The sequence below is a fragment of the Equus caballus genome, chromosome 23 (genome assembly GCF_041296265.1).
Source record: "Equus caballus isolate H_3958 breed thoroughbred chromosome 23, TB-T2T, whole genome shotgun sequence".
NCBI lineage: Eukaryota > Metazoa > Chordata > Mammalia > Perissodactyla > Equidae > Equus > Equus caballus.
Window position 1 is genome coordinate 40,389,078 of NC_091706.1, and position 25,426 is coordinate 40,414,503.

Consider the following 25,426-nt stretch of genomic DNA (forward strand, 5'->3'; position numbering starts at 1 on the left):
TACACATGTATGTAGTCAAGACACAAAAAATGTACGGCAATGACCTCTTTCCATGATCACAATGGAGTAACTGGACCTAACTTAACCTCCCACTGTAAAAAATTGCAAAACTGAACAAAATATATGAAGAAAATGTTTTCAGACATTGAATATCAAATATTGCAGGACTGTGATTCCCCAAGAAGTGAAATAAATGAGGTGATCCCTATAATTGCCTGGCTTTCTGACTAAAGGCAATTTCTAGACTGTGAGTGCAGGGAGGGGGAACTCAAACAGTCCCATGGAGTTGAGCTGAGGAAATGGAAATCAGCACTGGGGAAGGATGAAGCACCTATAAGTTGTGAGATTATTCCAAAAAGAAGGAAGCTGTACAGAAAAGAGCTTCAGAAATCTACACAAGTCCTCTTGAGACTTCACTGAGTACTAGTCTGTCACTGCGTAGAGTAAAACTCCACAAAGTTTCACAAGAATGACCAGGAAATTGTAGGTTCAAAGAGCTTACATACAATGAGGAGACCAGCTGGAGTGGAGAATCCTGTCATCACTTGAGGGCATTCTGTGGAGACCCCAGAGAGGTCAATGCCTTAGTAGTAGGGCTGAACTGGAATGAAAGCTATCTTATACCCACCCTAGAACAGCTTAAAACCTGGACTTGAAAGGATCATGAAACTGATCCACAAGAAAATTAACTCCCTGACTGAACAAAGTTCAATCCTCTTTAAAGAAAGAAACAGAATCCAGATACTCAACAAGGTAACATTCACTATATCCAATTTCCAATTAAAAAAACAATCACTAAACATGCCAAGAAGCAGGAAAATGTAACTTATAACCAAGAGAAAAATCAGTCAATAGAAAGACCTAAAAGGCTAAGATGATGAAGCTAGCAGATAAGGATATTAAAACATGAACAAATGATGAGAAATGAAGACATTAAAAACAAAAAGAACTGTAACTTGTAGAGTTAAAAAAATACAATATCTGAAATAAAAAGTTCCCTGGATTAGACACTGCAGAAGAAAAGATTCACAAACTTGAAAATTTACCACAGAATGGAAGACTGAAAGCCTACAGATCAGAGAAGCAAAATTAACTCCAAGTAAGATAATCAACACACAAACTCAATCTCACACCAAAAGGACAATGCACTCAAATTGCTGAAAACTAGTAATAAAGATAAAACCTAAAAAGCAGAGAAATAAGTTACATTATGCATAGAGGATCAAAGATAAAGAGGAGAGCAGACTTCTCTTCAAAAACTATGTATGGTAAAAACATGTCATGCTTAAAAGTGCTGATAGGAAAAACAACACAAAACAAAACAAGTGTCAACCTAGAATCATTCTCTTTCAAAATGTAAGGTGAAATAGAAATTTTTTCAGACCAAAAAATTCAAGCTCAGAATTCATCATTGGCAGACCTATATTACAAGAAATGTTAAAGCAAGTTCTTTAGGCAGTAGAAAAATGACACCAGATGGCATCACAGATCAATACAAAGGAAGGCAGAATGTTGGGAAGGGTAAATGAATGGATAAATATAAAATTCTTTTTTCCCTCATTCTTAAATTTCTTCAAAAGATAAGTATTTAAAGCACATACAGTAACAGCGTAGTGGGGTTTAGTAAAATGTATGATGACAGCAGCACAAAGGATGGGAAGAGGTAAACAGAAGTATACTGTGAAATGATATAACATTTGAAGTTAACTGTGATAAGTTAAGCACATAGTGTAAATCCTAGAGAAGGCACTACAAGAAAAAATAATTCAAATGATGTATAGTTATTAGGCCAATAGTGGAGATAAAATGCCATATTAAAAAATGTAAGAAATATCAAGGATAAAAAGGGACACTCATAAGAAAGAAGTTGATTCATCAAAAAAACCCTAAGGATCATAAATATGTATGCATCCAAAAGCAGAGTTTCAATTACGTAAAGCAAAATCTTTCAGAATTTAGAGCAGGAACAAAGGTCGCTATACTAAAATCAATTATATTTCTATAAATTTGCAAGAAAAAATTATAAACTGAATTTAAAACCTAATTTACAATTGCATCAAAAATATGAAATAGATAGGGATAAAGTTAACCACATATGTGGAAAATGTGCACATTGTAAACTACAAAATACTGCTGCGAAATACTTCTCAGAGAAATTAAACAATTATCCAGAAACTGATAATTTCCACGCATGCAATATCAATCAAAATTCCCTCAGGCTTTTTTTTTTTGGGAGGAATTTACAATGTAATTCTAAAATCACACAGAAATGAAAAGATCCCAGTATAGCCTATCAATTGTGAAAAAAACGAAACACAAAGTTGGAAGACTCATATTAACAAATTTGAAAGCTTACTATAAAGCTATAATAATCAAATCAATATAGCATTAGCATAAGGATAGATCTATAAATAAATGGAACATAAGAGAAAGTCCAGAGAGACAAATAAATGTTCAACTAATTTTCAACAAAGACTTAAAAGTAATTTGGTGATGAAAAAGTTTTTTCAACAAATGATACCAGAACAACTGGCTATCTATATGGAAGAAAAATAAACTTTTATCTTCACCTCAAACCACACACAAAACTTTACTTTTAAATGGATCACAGACCTAACCATAAAAAATAAAACTTAGAAATTTCTGGGGAAAAAAGAGAGAAAATCTTCATAACCTTGAGTAAGCTAAGATTTCTTAGGTCACAAAAAGCACAAAACATTAAAAAAGAAATCAATCAACTCAAAATTAAAACGTTCTCTTCCTCAAAAAACACTGAAAGTGAAAAGGCAGGCTACAGACTGGGAGAAAACATTTGCAATGCATATATGTCTGACAAAGGACTTGTATCTAGAATACATAAAAGAATTCCTAAAATTCAACAAAAAAAAGCATGGGAATGATAAAGTCAGGACAGTGGTTTCTTCAGAGGAAAAATATAAGGAATCTTGATTACATCTATGTTTAACTTCTTTAAAAATTGCTGGGTAGTGGGTACACAAGCCTTTATTATAATTTTATTTATTCTTTGCTCCATGCTTAAAATATTTATAATTAAAAAAGAAAAAGTTAACCCTATACCTAAAGAGAAAGCTTAATTCATAGTACTCCATTAAATTATCATAGTCATTAAGACATTTAATAGAGGATTTTTCCCCATGTCTTATGCACCTATGTTTAATTGATATTAAGGGAGGACACACATATATATGTAAAACTGGAGAAAAGAAAAAGATTCAATCGTATTTCTAGTTTCCTACTAGCCATTCCTACTTGGATGCCTAAATGTTTCCCTTATCACTTCCACAACTTATTAAAAACTGGAGTTCACTGATCTTTCCCCACACTACGACTCAAGTTCCTCTATTTTCTTTGCTGGTTCCATCATTTTACAAGTCACAAAGATAGCATATTGCTTAGAAGCACAAGCTCTACACCCAAACTCCCTGGGTTCAAATCTTGACTACTATTCTAAAATTGCCCCACCTTGTGGAAGTTACTTAATCTCTCTGTGCCTCAGGATAAATGCTGAATATACATAAGGTGCTTAGAGTTAAACTGGGCAGATAGTCATGCTCAACAAATGTTAGTCATTCTTTTTTATCATCTTTTTATGGCTACTATCACTATTATTACAACTACATCCTGACTCATCTTTGTCTCTATCAAGGAAAGTACTAAGTCCTGTGGACTGTTCCCTAGACAATCTGACCTCTCCCTATTTCTGGTCACCAGTAGTGGAGGTCTACACTACTACAGCCTTCTTCCTACAACCCTTCCTTTTCTTCAATTTCTCTCCATTTCAACTGTACACTACTGTCAGATTGATCTTTATCCTTTTCCATAAAATCCCCTTTCCTGTGGCAGAAGCAGTTCTATGTGGCCCTATACAAGGGAAAAAAGTATTTCACAGCAGGTTTCCAATTGATGGCTACTATATAAAGTATGGTGGTAGAAAGTCTCAAGGTTGAGTTTTAATCCTACAAATATCAAAGCAAGCTGTATTTATTACTATGAGAGAGGCAACAATATATTATAAATTGCCTTTGAGTAGCATTAGCAGTTCCCTGTTATATCAGCAATCACTCCTAACATAGTTTGAAATTTAATTTAGTATAAAAATCACCAGTCTTTTTTGAGTAATCACTTACCTCTTTGGACCCTAGTCTCTTTTGTTATAAATAAAACATTATATAAGTGCCATCAATCTGTACTCCTAGACCCCAAAAGGTAACACTTAATTGAGCACAACATTCTTTCCTGATGAGCCCAGAGTAAGCATAGTTATCCAGGAAATTAATATCAATGGAGGAACTGGCAGAGGTGAACCTATATGTCATTTTGAACTATATAATCTCTGAAAAGTTCTCCTAAAGGTTTGTGAGTCTATTCTAAAGCTATACAAATCTACGTAAAATTCTTCTAATTTAAAATTTATAATTCATTTGAGACTACTTCTAGAAATCTAGAAAGCATTCTGAAACCTTTAATAAAAATCATTTTTGTATAGCTTCAAAATAATTTGATTTAAAATTTAAAACTGTATTTTTAAACAAATTTCATTGTGATATTTCATTAAGAATTCATACTTTGGTGACAATGCATTTTGGAGCACTACTAAAATGGGCCCAGAAATTTGATATGGGCACACAAAAGTTACACAGCTACTCTATGAAAAGTAGGTCCTGGAAATTTGAATAAAATGAAACAATTTATTTTTTCAACGTTTACCTTTTTTCTTCTTTTGCTCTCAGCTGTTCTTCCTGTCTCAAAACTTGAACCATTATAGATTCAAAAACTCCACTTGTCAAGCCTGCCAAACTTCGCGGTGTTGACCGACGCCTTGTTGAAGTACATGCAGTTCCCTTCTCATCCTCCAATCCATAATAGCCTCTAGATGTAACTGCTATCGTTGTCTTTTCTCTCAAGTGCCTTGGAGAAGAATAAGTCAATTCACAAGGTCAAATCTTCTGGGCAAGCAACAAACCCCCTTAACCAGCATCTTAAGAATCCCTTTGGCTAACTACATAAAAGGTATTTAGTTAAATCTAACTTAGCTATGCTCCAGATTTTGATCCTCCCTACATAATTTCTAATTTTCCTTATTTACGCCATAAAATTAATTAGTCTGTATGGTAGTCCCTTCCCTACATTTAAAAACATATAAAACCAAAGCATTAAAATTAAGGACTAAAGCACTATCTCTTTAATGGAAAAAAAAAAGTTTATTGTTTGCAAAGTTAAATGAACTTATCTTTATATCTCTTCATACATTTCACACTACCTATCATTGGTATGGGGAAATGTACGATAATACAAAAACATTTTGGAGGAGAAAATTTATGATAAACACTTTGAAGAAATTATAAACAAATGAATATACAATATTCATATACATACAATATATAATATTAAGTTTTAAGTATTACAATATAGTTGTAAATTTGGAAACCTCTGACTAAATCATAAAAAGAATCTAGGAACCTAGATTTCCTCTTCAAGCTTGCCACAAATGTCTCCCTACTCTACAATATTTTACTAATACACTAAGCTACTAATTTAATGCTTAAAGATATTGATGAAAAAATTTCTGTTTTCTTAATTATCCATAAACCCCCTTAATGAATCTGAAATGTGATTAAAACCAATTTACATTTAAAAAAAGAAACATTAATCTTATAAAGTTTTTAAGTCTCGACTAAAAACTGACGTCTGAATTTGTATCTATATAAGGGTTAACTGTAACAAGCATCAAGGAAAATATCTGCTCTTCTACCTTTGTAAAATATGCCAGTCTCTGAAGGTTTTGTACATGTTGTTTCTATAATGGCAAAATCAAGTCATAAGCATTCAATATGCTGGATAAGCATCTACATAAATTAAAAGTTGACCCCGTAATCATATTTTCCTGCTTTCCTATAGGCTTTAATATAAATAGGATAAAGGTTCATCAAAACATAAACCTTTATGGCATGAAATACAATCAAACTCCTGTCCATCTTGGACTATATTCACAGTGGTTTATTACTCTAAGTTAGATAACTTTACAATAATCTTACTCTTGGGCCATCTAGGTCCCATGAATGGTATGACTGCAAGGTTCTACTGAACTGTGGCACTATTATGTGTTTCTTTGTTATAAGGTGATAATATTTTAACTGATTCAGCTTTAGAAAGGGCATGAACTTTTAAACTGGTTTACCAGTAATCCCAAAGAATTTGGGCTAATCTATCCATTCTGTTTCAGGTTGTGATTCTTTTATGCTAGTAGCATAGATCCGTATGATAGCTAATTGGGCTGGGAGTAAGGGATGTGGGCCCAAAGAAAATAAGCTGACTGACAATAAAAGGTACTGAATGGGTACACTTGGGTTCACTTTAGGATAGTGTTTTTACTGGTGAACTAACTGGTTCTGTAATTTTAATTACTTCTTCATCAATACTAATGGAAGAGAACATAAACAATATGACACTGAAACATGATGACATTTCAGAGGTCACAGTATATGCAGGGCATTGGGGTTAAGGAAAGTTGAGGGAAACAGTAAGTCACGTGGCTAAATTATGTAAACTAATTAGTTTATAGAAACTAAACTTTACTCCTTAAGTCTTATAAGTAGAGGAAATGAAGTTATAAACAATTTTTTCAAACAGTATTTTCTCAGAATAAAGACCAAAGAGAAATTAATATCCTCTATTACTTATCAGAAATAAAAATCTATAAGCTATCATTCATAATTAAAATACGAAAAAGAAAACTATGATGTTTCCCTTCTATCGACACACAAAGATTAAAAAGGCTAATATTACTCAGTGTCAGACAGGGTCCAAGCAAAGAAAAATTATCATATGACATTAGTGGGTGTGTAAAAATTGGCACAGCCTTTTTGGAAGCCAATTTGGTAATAATCATTAAGATTTAACATGCACATAGCCTCTGACACATCACGCTTCTAGGAATTTATCCTATAAACATATTTCCACAACTGTGAGCTAAAACACACACACAGCATTATCTGTTATTTAAAAAGAACAACCTGGGAGCATAAATGTCCATCAATACAAGACAGATTAAACAAAGTAATGCACCACAAAATGGAATACCAATCATCCATTTAAAAGGAATTAGGTAAATCAGTATGTACTAACTGTAAAAGATGTCCACATTATACTGCTAAATGTAAAAAGAAGTTTCTGAACAAAATATATTTTTTAACCCAAAAGGAAATATATATATATATGTATATGTGAACATACATATGGCACCAAGTAGTGTGTGTGTTTGTGTACACGTACAAGTTCAAACTCTCACCTAGCCTATTACAATCTCTTCACGACAGGTCTCTTGGCTTCTACTCTAATCTCCCTACAGGCAGTTCTTCATGCAGCAACCCAGGTAATCCTTTTAAAAGATAATCAGATCATGTCATTCCCCTGCTCTGTCTCCTCTAAAACCTTCCAGTTAAACTTAAAATACAATCCAAAGTTCTGATGGCCTATGGAACCTAGTGTGATATGGCCCTCATCTACCTCTCCAGACTTCATTTTCTAACACTCTGCCCTTAGCTCTTTGTGGTCTGGCCACACAAAAGTCTCCTTATTACTCGCAGTCACACCAGCATCTGCTTTGCACTTGATCCTCCTTCTGTAAGGCACTCTTCCCCCAGGCACTATCATTTCATTCAAACCTCTGTTCAAATGCCAACATATCTGAGAGGATTTCCCTGATCCCATAACTAATAAAGGATCCCCTGCCACTCTATTCCCTTACCCTGGTTTCTTTTTCTTCATGTTACTTACCACTACATTGCATTATATAATTATCTATTTATTTGGTAATTAACCATCTCCCCACCAGAATGAAAGCTCCAGGAGGATAAGAACTATGTTTTGTTAATGGCTGTATCTTCAGAACCTCAAATACCTGATATTTGGAAAGACAAAAACCAAGCTATTTTTCATTTTAAATTCACACACATAATTCAAGTTGAAAAATGCCAGTCATCCATTACGGTCCACAGTAAAAGAATCTAGATTAAACATTTGTTACTAACTACCTGAGTTTCATTTATCAGAGAAAAAAATGCAATAAAATAAAAATAAAATAAGCCTCACCTCCAAATAAGAATTGTAGATAATTAATCAATGATCAAATAATGATTGAAATAACTCTCCCTTTCTAAAATTCAAGCTTTTTTCCTATGAAGAAAATTATTTCATGAAATCAATGACAGTTTGAAAATAACAGATTGGTAACTATAAGCAAAAGCTAAGCAGTAATTATGGTTGACTCATAATAGTTTTTTCATTTTTCTTTCACAAAGCATGAAAGGGTCTTTTCTGTGTTGTTAATACATTCCAAATCAGAATTCAGAGGCTCAATTCTGTTTAAAATTATTAAAATAAGTATCAAGAAGGAAGTAAATTGATACTAAGCTTTACTTATGGTTAATATATAGACTAACACTGGCCCCCTACTAAAAACAGATATTTAGGAAGGTTTCCATTATTAGGTGATTTTGTTTTGTGTTATCAAAACAATGTAAATGTGTCACCAATAAAACTTGGATCTGCACAATTAAAATCTGGAAACAGAATTATCCAATGTGCTTAAAAATATTCTAAATGAAGAGGTTCAGTCACTTTTTTAACTCATTTACTTAAAAAAACATTAAAATGTAACTACAGTCCTCAGAGTCCTGGCAAGAAAAAGATAATACTAAAAAGGAGATATGTTTAATAAAGAGACTGTTTACAAATGTGCAGGCAAGGTTAAGGGAAACTAGGACAGGATGGTGAAGCCCTCCTGGGCTAGGCAGGGAGCTATTATTCTAGGACCAACAGGGGAAGAAGAGGAAATAGAGGAATCAAGAGAGGTGTAACTGTAGAAAAGCCCAGACAATGATGGAGCATAGTTACTGACAAGCTGCAGCCAGCAAGGAGGAAGTTGTTAGAATAAATATTCCTACTTCTCCATCCTCCTGTCAGTGCCTCCCACTGAGACTGAACCCAGTCAGACACCAGGGACAAGGCAGACCAGCGGATGCAGTCCTTAGAATTCAGCCTCGTGGGGCACAGGGCACAAGGGCTGAAAATGGATTAGGAGGGACAAATGAAGATTATCCAGCACAGCAGAACCTTAGTATTAGTTTTCAAGAGCAACTAATTGAAATTAGGAAAGACGGAACTTTTACTGGTGGATTTCAACAAAAACTTCTGCATGTTTGATAGATAACCATCGTGATGTAGTCCGCCCAGCTTGCAATGCCATTCTTCTCTCTGGATTTATATATTTTTATGAGCTCTGAACTATAACAGTCATTAAAACCAAGTACTAAAATAAACCTAACTTAAAACAAGCCTGTCAAATAGCTCTAACAGCCAAGTATTAAACCAAGATTTTCAAAACTAGTGAAGTATCACAATGTCCTCACCAAAAATAACTTTTTGTAACATTAATAATGTTTAAAAATTATTTTTAAAATATGCTTAATCTCTCAAGTTTGTTTCACAATATATAAAACATAACAGTACAGAAGTATCCATATATGATTTATAAATAAATATGCATACACTGCGGGTACACATTCAAAATTTTTTCTGCTTGGGAAGCCAGATCATAAAAGTTTGGAGACCACTGCTTTTAATCTGCAGCTATATATTCGATACCCAAAAAAGTTTTCAGAAAAAAAGAAGTCTTCATACCTATAAAAAAAGGCATTTATCACAGGTTAAATTTATCTACTTGATCTTCTTTACCTTCTATTCTCCCAGTTTTTACTCTTATTCTCCCTGCATTTTTAACTCATCTGCATCCAGACCTCCAGCATCTTATTTGATTCCTTCATTTACTCTAACATAATTCAGCTTCTTTCAGCTATTCATATAGATAACTAGTTGGGACCCATCATACATGACTAACCTCTTCTCTTATCTCATCTCCCTTGACCAATTATCTTTCTGTCTCAGGGGCCCTACCTATCTCTTGCAACTCAGTCAAAAGCTCCTTTACTCCTATATCTTCACTACTAAGCACTAACGGAAAAAATCACCACCTTGTAGTCGGTTATCCAACTGTAACCTAAACTGGACTCAATCTTGCCTAAGATGACTTCTTTGAAAGAAGTCAACTTCCTCATTGGCTCCCCATAACAGCAATTTCAAATGCCATCATTATTCAAAAGATTCATCCCACTACTCCTCATCACTTAGTAGCTGACTTTGCCCACCACTTATTTCACAGAGAAAACGGTAGTTTTTAAGTACGAGCTCCATTAACTTCTTGTTTCTCAAAAAACAAAATTATCTGAACGCAACTTTAAATTTTTGCAGTGAAAAATGTGCCTCCCATCCTCTTATCAAAAATTAATCCTACCATAGGTTTTCAGCATGTGTATTTCATTAATTATCTTCTACATCTTCAACCTCTACCTGCTAGTTGCCTTTAACATAAAAACATGTCCAAGTTTATATTAAAAACAAAGCATTCCTGGGGCCGGCCCCATGGCTGAGTGGTTAAGTATGCACACTCAGCTTCAGAAGCCTGGGGTTTGCTGGTTCGGATCCTGGGTGTGGACCATCAAGCCATGCTGTGGCAGCATCCCACACAGAAGAACTAACAGGACTTACAACTATGGATATACAAGTTTGTATTGGGTCTTATGGGGAGAAAAAAGAAAAAAACAAACACGAAGATTGGCAACAGATGTTACCTCAGGGCCAATCTCCCTCACTAAAAAAACCCCCAAACCATTCCCCTTGAAAAGAGTCACATCTAAACTGCTGGTGCATTTCATCTTTCATTTACACCTCAATCTAGCATTTGCCTGCACCTACTCTACTGAAATCACTCTTCCTAAAGGATCTCCTAGTTATGAAATTCAAATGATATTTTTTCAGTTCTTATCTACTCAACTTCTGTATACCATCTGATTACACTTTTGCAAGAACTTGACCTGTACTTTGCAGAAAAAACAGTTTTGGATCACTAGGAAAGAGTGGAGAAGGAATACTAATTAAGAAAAATATTCATTCATGTTATTCAAATTCATTCATTCAAAATATTTACTAAGCAACAGGGATTCAGCAATGAACATGCTGATGATTTGCATATATTGAAATGAAAAGCATAAAAATCAAAGATGACTTTGATATATTCAAGTTGAAACAACAGTGATACCATTGAAAAATTGTGAAAGTTGAAAGAAAAATAGGAAAACTGGGAAGGAGATGTGGGTTAGAAATATACTTAGTTTTTAACATTTTGAGATAACAGTTGCACAACCAACTGGAAAAGTTCTATGGAAAGAAATATGAAACTAAAACAAAAGGGAGGGCTCAAGATACTGATTTGAGAGTCTTAGTGATAAAGTCATAAAAAATAAATGGTCTCTCCACAGAGGAATAAATATATGGAGATAAGATCTGAAGGCATAATTTTAGGGATTATCCACAGTTATATGGAAAAATACAGCCAAAGAAAAGGAAGACTCTAAAGATAAGTTAAGAAATAATTTGTTAAGAAATAGCATAATAGAGGCCAAAGGAGAAAAGTTTTAAGCACTAAGTGATCTGAATTATTTAATTCTCCAGATAGGTGGAGAAAGGACTAAGTACAAGCCACGGATTAGCAAGAAGGCATTCATTATTAAAATTCATGAGGGCAACTTCAATAAGGGATTAACTACACCACCTTATAAATTAAAAAACCTTTCGAGGCCTTAGTTCATATCTGAAGTGGCACCAAATAAATGACCTAATTCCCAAAAGAACAACTGAAGACCACCATAACTAATTTTTTAAAAATCAAACATTCTGCTTAGAATAAATTTCCATTTCTTGATTTTGTCTTCCTAACTTAAGGAAGGCACAAAAGTAAATGTAAAATTTTTATTTACAGAGAAATGGTATTTAAAAAGGGCCTTACCAACCTCAACAACTTCTATAAGCATTTTCAGTAAGTTAGGACTGCTCTACTGAACATCTTACTACCATTACAGCTATTCCTTACCATACAGAAGCAATCAGGAGTTCTCAGTACAGGCAGAACAGAAGGCTTTCTAGGTCACGAACTCTCAAACAGCCCAGTTATGTTCATGTTCCCCAGAAGGTGCTACAATTGTGACAAGTCTGCAAAGTGGGCAGGTAGAGACCTTGGCTTCCTGTTCTTGGCCAACTCCTCCAATATCTGCCAAGTACTGATGAGGCTTTAAAGCAGCAGATCCAGGACACTTTCAGATTCAGACAATGGCACAAAAACGAAAGATGGGAAACTAGGACAAGTCTTGCCCCTGCCTACCTGCAATAACTCGTCATAACAAAGAGATGTAGGGACCTGGGAAGAGCTGAAGACATAAATGAAAATTAGGAGGATGTGGCAAGTAGATATCGTGGTATCCACAGAAAGTAAGTACTGCTACCAACTTCTCTTTTCAACTTTTATTTCAAGAATTGGAAGAATATCATTCTTATTCTCCACAAACCAGTAATTTCTATTGTTCTCTCACATGTTTCTTATGACAAGTGACCAAAATATGCATGCAAATGTTGATTCCACTGCAGTACTAAAAATTATACTATTAAAAAGTCTACCAAACTATCAAAAAATATCTTATAGAAAAATGAATACATGAAAAAGTTCATTTCTGGAAAACTCAGAAAAAGAAAAATCATTTGACAGAGCACTCATTCTACCAGATATTAAAATGCATTTTAAAGTTACAATAATAAAGAAGTTTAAAACCATAAGATAAGTAGCTAGACATACCAATACCACAGTGGAGACAGTCCAAAAATAGATCCAAGAATTTAATGTATTATAAAAATGGTATATCAAAGCAATGGAGAAAAGTGATGCTGTGACAACTGGCTGGACATGAGGAAAAATATAAAGCTGGATTTCAACCTTACTGCTTAACCAAAAGAAATTCCAGACAGATCCATTCATTTGTTCATTCATTCATTTATTCTTTCATTCAATATTAATTAAATACTTATAGGTAGTGAACTACGTGTTGGCATCAATGCTTATTAGGCAAGACTCCTGCCCTCACTGAGCTAACATGTTATTAAGAAAATACACAAAAATTGAGTAAACAAATACATACATATGTAAGTTCTAACTAGAAGTTACATACTGTAAGTTCTGTGAAAGACAGTCAAGAACAATTTCTTTGAGGGAGTGACAGCAGGAGAAGCCAGCCGTGATAAAAGCCAACCAACCAACCAACCAACCGAAAAAACCCTTGAGGATAGTGTTCTAGACAAAAGAAAGAGCAAATATAAAGGCCCTGAGGTAAGAATGGTTTGGCAAGTAGGCAAAGAACAGTAAGTCAAACTCCCTACATATCCTAAGTGCCAGTGAAATGATTTAAGCAGGGTACTGACTTCTCTTAATGTACCTCTTTTAAAGTTCACTCTGGCTGCAAGGCAGAAAATGGACTCCAAACAAAGCAAAATGACAAACCAAAAGTTCGGTTTTGAACACATTAAAATTTGAGACAGCTATTAGACACCCAACTGAATAAAAGAATCTAGTAACAGTAGTAGCTTGTTAATAGTAGGGGACCAGGGAACTTGTGAGAGAAAAGAGACTTTTTTTTAAGATTGGCCCTGAGCTAATACCTGTTGCCAATCTTTTTTTTTTTTTTTTTCTTTTTCTCCCCAAAGCCCCTCAGTACATAGTTGTATACTCTAGTTGTAGATCCTTCTAGTTCTGCCGTGTGGGACTCTGCCTCACCATGGCTTGATGAGCAGTGCTAGCTCCACACCCGCAATGTGAACCAGTGAAACTCTGCGCTGCCAAAGCAGAGTACGCAAACTTAACCACTCAACCACAGGGCCGGTCCCAGAGACATTTTTACTGTAGTATTTCTTGCACTATTTTATTTTTGCCACCAGATGTACACATTATTTAAATTAATAAACTATAATAAAACAAACACTAATCACTGCATTGCTAAACAAAGTGTGTATAGTACAGTTACACTTCAACTATTTCCTCTAGATTTTTACAAGTTATATTTTATATGCATAATTATTTTCAATAATTTATATTGCAAATATCAATCCTACCACCATAGGTACCTAAATGCTCCTTCCTCCTTGAAATCTTTTAGGATTCTTTCCTCCCCAGCCTCTCTCTCAGATAGAAAGGATTCTCTCAATCCCTACAGCTCTTGTCCAAAAGCAGCACAGCACAGTGATTAAGCATCTGGACTCTGTAGCCAAATAGTCTGGATTCACACCCAGGTCCTGCCACTAACTAGTTCAGGCAAATTATCTTTTTTTTTTTTTTTTAAGATTTTATTTTTTTCCTTTTTCTCCTCAAAGCCCCCCGGTACATAGTTGTATATTCTTAGTTGTGGGTCCTTCTAGTTGTGGCATGTGGGATGCCGTCTCAGCGTGGCTTGATGAGCAGTGCCATGTCTGCGCCCAGGATTCGAACCGACGAAACAATGGGCCGCCGCAGTGAAGAGCGCGAACTTAACCACTGGGCCACGGGGCCAGCCCCTGGGCAAATTATCTTTTATGCCTCACTTTGCCATTTGTAACACAGGTTATGTAAATCATTAATTACCACAAGAGTTGCTGTGCAGATTAAATAAGTTAATATAGTTAAGCCCTTCAAACAGAGCAACATACAGTGGCACTTAATAACTGTTAACTATTACTAAAATTATGACAAATAAAATGTAATTTCAAAATTTCTGCTGGGCTTTTGTGTAGTAAAGGCAGCCAAGACAGGTTCTGTTGCTACTCCTTGCTCTAGACTTGCAAATTAATCATGAGTACTGTTGAAAAAGATAGCTATAAAACATAGTAGAGTAATGAAAATATTAGAAAGCTAGCTAACTTGTATAATTACAAACATTAAAATATATTTTTAAGTATATTCTTACTATAAATCTTATAAACACATCATGGCATGACTGATGGTTTCAACCTACCTCTTAATGAGTTAGGCTAATTTTTAGTAAAAGCAGTCTGTCATTTTTTTGTTAGGAGCCAAACAAAGCAAAAGACAGCTAATCTACAAGGCAAAAAAAATAAATTTTTAGAAGAAAAAACTATAGGGTCAAAAAACAAAAACCACACTACAGGGTCCTATTGTTCCCACTGTTATCCTGTTGGTGTGTAGTCTCACATGTAACAACATTCATGTCTAACATTTGATTAACAAGTAATACCAAATCTAATAGGTCATAAGCAGGATATAAAACTGTATATATGGCAAATCCAAATTTTGTATTGAATTTTTTTGTGTGTGAACAAATAATACATATGTATATATATACAGATGAGCTAAAGAAGGCTACCAAGTGATCACCTCTGTCTGATGAGATGGGTGATTTTTTTATTTTAATTTTTTGACCATTTTCTACCTTTTTTCTAAATCTTCTTCAGAGCATGTAGAACGCCTAGCAGAATATTTAGCATATGGAAAGAAATGAACAAATGTTAACTATTAGTAGACAAAGGATTTAAACAAAAAAAATTAAAATAGCTCTCAGTTATCCTATAATTTACATACTCTTGCCATGAAACTTTTTTTTAAATTAAGTTTTAATTTTATTTATTTTAGTTTTTTGAGGAAGATTAGCCCTGAGCTAACTGCTGCCAATACTCCTCTTTTTGCTGAGGAAGACTGGCCCTGAGCTAACATCCATGCCCATCTTCCTCTACTTTATATGTGGGATGCCTAACACAGCATGGCTTGCTAAGAGGTGCCATGTCCGCACCCGGGATCCGAACCGGCAAACCCTGGGCCACGAGAAGCGGAAAATGTGCACTTAACCACTGTGCCACCGGGCTGGCCCCCTGCCATGAAACTTTAAAATAAGGCTTGACTATAACTAATAACTTTTGACTTACATTTCACTACCAACCAAATTCCCTACCATGGAATTAATAAGTAGAGGAAATTACTAATGTACTGGCAACTGCACCATAATCAGGGATTTAGATAAACTGGAGGATATAAATGGTTCTCATACTTGTTCAGTACTCTGTGGATGACCATGAAATATTGTCATATTTAATTGTTTCTAAAAACCTTTTACTGGGCATGTTATGTTACCGATTTTAAGATTATGTTCTTATAAGTATCTATCTGTTACAAAGTATCTATCTGTTACAACAGACTTGGGTTTATAAAAAACAAGTTATCAAATTAAGCATAACCAGCCAATACTGTCAACATGTGTTTAACTTTATTAATTATATTCTTTTTTTGGTTACTGGCAAACAAAGTTATTGAAAATAACTTGGTAGATAGAATAACTTAAATTGTTAAAATTCTGTACTTAACATAATTTTTTTCCCTGAGAACTGGGAGAAGACTGAAATTATTCAACTAAAGAAACGAAACAACTAAGTCCAACCCAAATTAGATATTTAAATCTAGCAAATTATCTAAATTATTTGGCAAAAGAAAGTACTTTCTCTTCTTTCTAGCATTACTCTAGGATTTCTGCTTAATATAAAATAAATTTTTCCAGATATATGTCTATATAATCCTTCACTAAATCTTCTACCTAAGAGAAACAAACTTACATGCAAAATTAAAATTGAGAAAATTAAGGGATGAAAAAACAGCAAACTGACATTAGTCTTCTTCTCTAATTCATCTCATATATATGTGCCTTGTAATTCTCTAGCTTAAAAGCTTTTAATATAATAATTCACTAATATGGAATATCAAACTCTTTTGATATTCCTTATTACACAGCACAGCATTTTAGGTTCTCTATGACCTGGCTACATAATCTGGCCCTCCCAGTCACACCTGTCACTACTTTTCTATATATAACTACACTCTAGCCAAACTAAACTACTGGCCATTCCCTAGCTATATAAAGTGGCTTTTTTGCCTTTGCACTTTTGAGCACGCTATTCTTGTTGCCTCAAATGACCTCTACAACAACTTAATGTATCAACTCCTGTCTTTCCATATTCATCTTTGAATCCCGCTTCAGTGCCTATCAAATAATAAGCACTATAAATGTAGGATGAATATAATGAACCGTACCTGTCTGTCTTACTACATTAACCATATACTACTTTCTATTATGCTTTTAAATACTGTATGCACTCTTTAAAGTAGGATATGGTATCTGCATTCAACTCAACAAATATCTACTGAGATTCTCTTCACTCGAAGAGCCAGCTTCTAGAGATACGAAAATGCATAAGACAACAAAATTTACTAAGGCAAACAGACATACAAACAGATGACTTCAATCATCATGGTATTCAAAAACTTCAATACAAATCACATAAATCCAAAAGGTGGGTTCTGTAAAAACAGAGGAATACACCTAACTTATGCTGAAAAGCAGAGGGAGAGATGTGCAAAGTTGTTTTCCTGAGGAGATGACAAAATAAGTCTTAAAACATAAGAATTTTGACTTGATGTAACTGGATATTTCGTTTGATTTTTTCTTATACTTATTTATTTCATTAATTCAAGAATTACCAAACTATTATGTATGCCCAAGACTCCGGAGATGCAATGGTGGATAAGACATATCCTCTACTCTCAGGGAGATCACAATACGGAGAGGGAGACGGATACATCCCTAACATTTTTTTTGAAGTGCTATAAACAGATGCAAAATAAAGAATCATGGAGTACATGGAAAAAAGCAATTAATTCTGTATCAGGCTTCAGAGAGGTGGTGAGATTTGGGCTAAGTTTCAAATAATAATTAGAATTTCAACAGACATAGGAAAAAGAGACTTCTAAGTAAAGAAAAAGGCATTCCAGATGTTTTCAAATTGTTCTGAATTTGATGAAGTTAATTGCCAATGACTGTAAATGGAATTCTAGAGAAAGTCAGTGTCTAATTCAACACGTGTCACTGGCAAAACCAGAATTAAACTCACTTTACTCACAAAAGTATGACACCCCTACTACAGTAAGTCATACATTAACTCTTCCAGAGTTCTAGAATACTGAGCGAGCTATTTCCAAGACATTTTTCTTCTAACTTAATACAGAGCCAAACCATTACTTAAAGATCAGAGTTAAATAAGTCTCTTTAAACATCTAATAGTATAAACATGAGCATAGTATAAGAATATTTATCTTTAGGTACTATTCAGATTCTCTGTTATTTCTGTTAAAGCCTTAATTTTTTCTTCATTTAGTTAACTGGAATTTTCTTCACTTCAACCAAACATCAACATCATCAAAACTTATTGAATACTTGTTAATTCTGTGGTTTAAACCTATGATTCTTTTTGTTTTGTTTTGTTTTTTACTGAGGAAGATTCACCCTGGGCTAACGTCTGTACCAATCTTCCTCTATTTTGTATGTTGGACACCTCCACAGCATGGCTAGTGAGTGGAGTAGGTCTGCACCAGGGATCCAAACCCACGGATCCCAGCCACAGAAGTAGAGTGCATGGAACTTTAACCACTCAGCCATGGGGCTGGGCCCTAAACCTATGGTTCTCAACCTTTTTTGGATCTGTGCCCTTCTGTTGACCTAATAAAGTTTTGCACCCTCTTTCTAGAAAAACTAAAATGAGCGCGCACACATACACACACACTTTTCCACACTATATGGGGGGGGCAGTGTGTTAGAACTCTGCTTAAAAACTCTAAACCTTATAAAGGCTTGGAATTCATACTTACCTATAAAAGAGAAATAAAATTTAAAAATCAACCAAAAGGCTACAAGGTCAGTTAATATACCAATATTTTACCTGATATAGTGCAGAGCAATGCTATGAGAACTAGCCCTAGATCTCTTTCCATTTCTTCCAAAAATCAAATGGGCAACACTAAGAATAGTATTATTATCCACAGCTGATATATAATGTAAGAGCATACAAACAGGTTTAAATGGATACAAGTGGATGGGAATAGGACCCAGGGTCTTTAACTTCAGGCTTTAAAAAGTTTTGACACTATTTAACATATTAGCCCTATGTAACAGGGATTACTCACAGAATTAACGCTTTAATACAACTCTAAATTAAAATCAATTTTGTCACATTATAAATCAAGTAGCTTGCTCTGGAAATAACTTTCATTAATTCTAAACTCCACTGGAGGAAGAAACTGAGAAAAAACTACTTGTCATATAAAGTTCAATATATGAGTTATTTATTTTTTGAGGAAGATTAGCCCTGATCTAACATCTGCTGCCAATCCTCCTCTTTTGCTGAGGAAGACTGGCCCTGAGCTAACATCCATGCCTATCTTCCTCTACTTTATATGTGGGATGCCTGCCACAGCATGGCTTGCCAAGCAGTGCCATGTCCGAACCCGGGATCTGAACCAGTGAACCCTGGGCCGCCAAAGCGGAATGTGGGAGCTGAACCGCTACGCCACCGGGCCGGCCCCTCAATATATAAATTTTAAACGTAAAGAGGATAAACAAAAACCAAATTAAAAAATCACCACTCATTACATTTTAACAAATTCAGCAAAATTACATTGTGCCACCATACTAAATATAATAATCCATAATTGATTTAAAACATGAAACCAGAAACTGATGAATGAATCCAACATTAAGGAGGCAGTCTTGCCCCTCTCCTCCAAAAAAAAGTGATCCTGAATTTGACGGAGCCATCTAGACCCAACTATCAATTTATAGGAAATACAGAGGACAAAAGAATAGAATGCTTCCAGCAAAATCCAAGACTGTAGGAGACTCCAGACTAACAAACTGATTTCTTCAACAAAATCACTGCAAGAAAGAAGGGGTCGGGGGAAGAAGGAGAGTGAGAGGGAAGAAAAGAAAGAGAAATCTATAAAGGACATACAAACCAATCACAATGCGTGGACCTACCTGGATTGTGATTCAAACAAACTATATAAAAATTTTCAAATTATGATTTCTGAAGCAAATGGAAATGAAAACACTGGTTGTCAGTTTGATACGGTATGGTAGTTACATTTTAAACAAGAGCATCATCTCTGAGAGTTACAAACTGGAGCGTTTACAGAATAATCTGCTGCCAATGATATATCCCAAAATAATACAGAAGGAGGGTATATAGAAGGTATGGAGATAGAGCAGAAGCAGCCATGAATAAATATTGTTGGGGACTGAGTAATGGGCACATGAAGGTTCAAATATTCTGTTTTACTTTTGACATGTCAGAAATTCTCTAATTAAAGTTTAAAACAATATAAAAACCAATCTAAAAATAGAAGATTGTGTAATATTCTATGAGAAACTCACGATCAAGGTCTCTCTGCTCTTTTGCAGAGGAAGAATGTGAACAACTAGCATTATGTCTCCTCACCGCCCGCCCCAACACTACCTCTCACTTTTTACCAGTTACTTTTGCCAGTTGTATTCCACGTGAAGACATGAGTGTATGAATCTGCTTCTCACTTCTCTCCTCCCTTCCCAACATTCCAGCTACAACCCAAAATACAAATGCTTATAAGGTTTGACAAGTGTAAAAGCAGCCCTAAAAAATACTTCAATGAAAAGAAAACTCTAAATTCTGAGGTGAAATCAAATATGAAACAGTGTTACTATACCCTGAAGCATCAGTCCTTAAACTTTATTGTGTATAAAAATCACTTAGTGAGCTTATTAAAATTGTATATTCCTAATTCCCCCTCTGAGATTCTGAGTTAACAGATTTAAATACAGCATGCTTTTCTGGGGCCAAGGAATTTGCTTTTTAACACCATTCTAAAGAGGGCGATCTGGGAAACACACTTTGAGAGACATGCCCCCCAAAACCTTTGAAAATGACCTTTAGAACTTATAACCACCTACTGCTTAATTTCAAGTCAACATTTATAGAAGTCAAACTGCAACAAATCAAGCAGAAATAACTCCCTGCCTTATAGATTTTACATGGTAGTGAGAGAAGAGAAAAAGATATATGTAATTAGATCATATTATATGTTAGATTGCAATAAATGCTACGAAAGAAAACAAAGGAGGTTAACAGGGATAGATAATGACCAGGGAGAGGGATATTACTTTAGATAGGATCCTGGGGAAAGGCTTCAGATAGGGGTAGTGTCAGAGAAGAAAGTGAGGGAGCCAGGAAACAAGTTTATCGGAGGAAAGAGTGTCAACTTTAAACCTGCTTTTCCTCAAGTATTCAAGACAAATATAAAATGTCTCTAATTTTGTTTACTGATTATATTCTAATATTTTTATCTTCCAATTTCAGTAACTTGAATGTTAAAAATTGAGCTTGTAGGCTAACATGGAAACAATCTACCTTTATAATTGTTTCTATGAGAAAACATTTCTAGGTAATAAGTTTTTCAGATGGTATGTTTTTCTCCTTCAGTACAAAATGAAGTGGACTCTGTTCTTATTTTTAGACTAAATATGAGAAAAGCCCCTGATTCACTAGGAATTGTGTATTTAGCAGAATTTTGGTGTCCCTTACTGTATTTGTTAGGCAATCTACCACTGAAATTGAAAAGCAGTTAGAAACATAAAACATGAAATGCCATAAGGCAAATAATCCCAATATTCTACCTGCATGCACAGTTTGTGAAAGAGATTTTCTTTTTGATATCAACCTTAAAAAGCACAGAGTACACAATTACCATACAAGTCAATGTAGTAGGCTAGTATAGATTGAAAAATTTAAATAAAATTTTTCACCTTTAAAGCTTTTGCAAACTCAAACATACTTACTATAAACTGAGATGTTACCATTTGAAAGAAAACTCATGTCTAGCAAATGAGATGTATCTGAGAAAGGGAAGAAGCTGTCCTTTGGAAAGAGAAGATGCCCCAAATACTGCAATAACAATTCAAATACTTTTTGCATTATATCTTGACAATGTTTTTTTCGTTGCTTCTAATTTAGAAGGCTTAAATTCTCACAGAAGAGTAGTATTAGTACTTAACAAAATACAGTCAAGTAGTTTTACTTTTAATGTAAAAGATGCCTTCTCATCTTTTTCATCTTGTAGTGGAATGTCTACAAAGAAATGAACAAGTCTGATTTCCAAGACATACTAACATTTAAAGAGATATAAAAGAAGCAATGGGAAGAGTTATTTTTGTCTGAAGATACTTTCAGACGTCTGTACTCAAAAGCTTTAAACATGAAAGTTTGGGGTGAGTCCTTAGCATTATCTACTCCATGTCCTTAAAACTGCACTTACAAAATCTGAAGATTTTATAACGTGAATGGTATTTCAAAAAATAACAGCAGTAACACATGGTCATTGTAGAAAAAACTAGAAAGAGTGGAAGGGAAAATTAAAAATCACCCATAGTTCCACTACCCAGTTACAACATTTAACATGAGTATAATGTCTTACAACTTTGGTGATACATATTTTTAATTCTATTTTTTACCAACAGTATAGCTTATTCAAAGTCGCAAATACTAATTTCCATTAAATAAAATCTTTTTTTTTTACCATAAAAGTAATACACTTATTGCAGAAAATCTAGGACATATAGAAAAATTAAAAGAAGAAAATGAAAAATACTCAGGATCTTTCTACTTAGCAATAGCCACTATTAACATTTTGTTGGCTTTCCTAAGTCTTTTTTCAAAGTGTATATACTTAATACCCTGACTTTTAAACATGATTAATTCTGGAACATTCACAGGTCCCAGGTGGAAGATGATATAACAAAGGGCTTGGTGACAGATAATACTACCATTGGGGTTTATTAGTCTTTCCCAATTAAAAAAATAAAGAAGAAGAATATCGAGTAATTTAATACGTATTTTAAAACTTCATATCATTATGCAAGTTCCTTGGAAATGAAAACAGCTATTATTTGTCCTGGGCACCTCTAATTTTATGGCAATAACCTGAGATGATTTGAAAACTAAAATACAACTATGAAAGGAACTCAATCTTCTCTCCAGAAACATGCTTCCACCTCCCTTCTCTAGTTTTTTTTTTCTTAGAAATAAAAATAAATACAAGGGCACAAATACAGTAAGAAATAGACTATAAGGCAAAATACATTAGAATCTATTAGGGCATTTTTATTGTATTAAATCTAAATCGTTCTCAAATTAGTATTCTCAAATGAAACAAAACCTCCTAAAACAGTAAAGTCTCTAAGTTTACTTTATTCCAAATAATACCTTTTACTTACTCCAGAATAAATTCTTTTCAGCTTCATTAACTGCCTCTTCTCAATTAAGCATTTCAACTTTTAATATTTTAATCATTCTTAATTTTAATCATTCTTCCATCTTTCATCTTTCCAGATTGAAGACAGTCAATCCTCACACAAAGCTCTGCCTTTGCTCCCTTTGTACTTTTACTAAACTCTATCCTAGGCAATCTCATTGACTCCCAGTTCTTCAACCATCATCTTTCCGCAGGTTAATTCCTAGTTTAATGTCTCTAATCTAGCCCAAGTCACTCTGCTGAGCTCCATATGCAGCCTTCTAACAATTCTCAGCTGCATATGTAACGTCAAATGAATGCCTTCTTTCACGTTCCCTCAGCTTCACCATCACGTGGGCTCAAATTCATTTTGAACATCATCCTCTCCTTCAGACCTCACATCCAACAGCTTGCCATTTTACCACCTTAACCTGCTGAATTTACGTCTTTTGTATCTTTTTTATTCCGACTGCTTATTATCTCTTAATGGAATTAACTCAATAGCCTTTTAATTGGTTTCCTTTCTTCATTCTCTCTTCTTTTATTTCAGCCTCCAAACCTCAAAATACTAGTAAAATCATGTCACTTTCTTAACTAAAACTTGCGATGGATCTACACTGGCTACATTCTAAATTCCTTAGCAAGCATTCCAGGTCCTCCACAATTTGCCACAGCCTATCTTTCTAGACTTCTCTGCCACTACAGGCCCTCATCATCCTACACTCTATTCTTCCGGAATACTCTGTACTTTCCTGCCTCCATACCTTTAATTGTTCATTTCTGTTTACCTATCACCTTGAAGTAAGGGATAATGTCATCACTGTATCTACAGGGCTTTACATACCACCTATCATAGAACAGGTCAAACAACTGTTTCAGGAACTTCTCAACTTCACCTATCAATATTCACCCACCCTCCAAAACTATGACCTCTAGAATAAAATCTAACAAAGTATTTTTCAATTCCAGCCCGCTCTCCCTCACAAGTAGTTATCCCTCCTTTGCACTACCATAACACTCTAGATTAAAACTCATCACAGTAGTCCTCAAAGTATGTGCCCTTGGAACACAATCATTTCATGAGCTGAACCAAGATGTACCATCAAAATCCGAATGTGATTACATTCTTCCAGTTTGTAGGGGGAAAAAACTAAGGTACTAGATAAAATCTCTTTAATTAAGGGTTTCCTCTGATAATTTGTTTTAAGCCTTTTGGACCTCCTAGCAAAGTCATACGATACAACTAAATATATCAATATTTCAGGGTGTTCTGCAAACAGTACCATGACGTCCAGGTGTTCTGACAATGGAACAAGTTTTAACACATTCTACCTTTTATCATAACTGTGTGTGTACCATCTTTTGAAACCTCTTGGGGGCAGGGACTGTTCTCCCAGTCCTAGAACAAAGCACATGCTCAATAAAAGTCTTGTTAATTGAAATCCTTCATCCTTTCATCATTGCACTTAAACATTTTCTGAACCTTCTCTAAATAATATGACTTTAAAATGGCAATTATAATAGAACTACATGGAGTATCAAGTTCTAACATTCTCTAATTCTGAACAAGAGGTAAATCCAGATTCTATTACCACAGGTCTCAAATTTTTAAAGATTTACATTAAAAAGATAGAATTACAGAATCCAGCAGGGGCGAGGGAGTTAGACTACTAGGCAGAAAGAAGTATCTTGTTAAAATTCTCAATTAATTTCTGGGCTTTGATCTTAATTGAGGAAAGCAAGTAAAGAAAATTCAAATTTAACTTAGGAGGGGAATAAAATGGGTCTACAAAATTCATTTGTATTTCAATTACTAACTGTACTTGGAAATCTCTATTTTTAAATTTTTGAGGCTTCATAATGATGCTTTTGTACTCTCATCCCCAAGGAAAATATTCTGCCAACTAAAAAGCAATTATAAAACTAAACAATCTTTAGGTTTATTTTAAGCAAGTCTTTTTCTTTTTTTAAAAAGCTCATTACATGCACCATTTTTTAACAGCAACTTAATTCACAAATCAGGAATAATTTTAACAAGGATACATTATATTCAAGCTTATTTTTGCCAAAATATTATTTTAAATAGCTAAAATTAGAATTTTAATTTTAGCTCTGTTGGGGTCACTGGTGATGCCTCTTCTTTACAGTCTTTTAAAACGAGGAAAAGCCACCTTCTGGCTACATAGCAATATACTTAAAGCTTTCAAAAATATTTTAAAAGTTAAAAGCTTTCAAAAATATCATTATTTAAAATTTGAAAGAGGCAAAAATTCTTACTAATACTTGACAGTTTCTAAAGCTCTGCACATAACTTCCTAATCATTAAGTATTTTCTATTCC

At 34.3% G+C, this 25,426-nt stretch overlaps 1 protein-coding gene across 6 annotated transcripts in view; it reads right to left on the bottom strand.

Annotated features, from left to right (window-relative positions):
* Positions 1-25,426, bottom strand: part of BRD10 (bromodomain containing 10) — a 106,648-nt gene that overhangs the window by 76,819 nt on the left and 4,403 nt on the right. For 4 of the 6 annotated variants that reach the window (XR_002803230.2, XM_023627327.2, XM_023627326.2 and 1 more), the window contains exon 2: positions 4,729-4,929. The exons of 1 other annotated variant lie outside the window; for it this stretch is intronic. Coding sequence is in view for 4 of the 5 variants with exons in the window: in XM_023627327.2 (XP_023483095.2) it covers positions 4,729-4,929 (201 nt within the window). In the remaining variant the exon portion in view is untranslated. Of the gene's footprint in view, positions 1-4,728; positions 4,930-8,112; positions 8,197-25,426 lie in introns of those variants that run through there. One more of the 6 variants, XM_070248296.1, reaches the window with a different exon arrangement.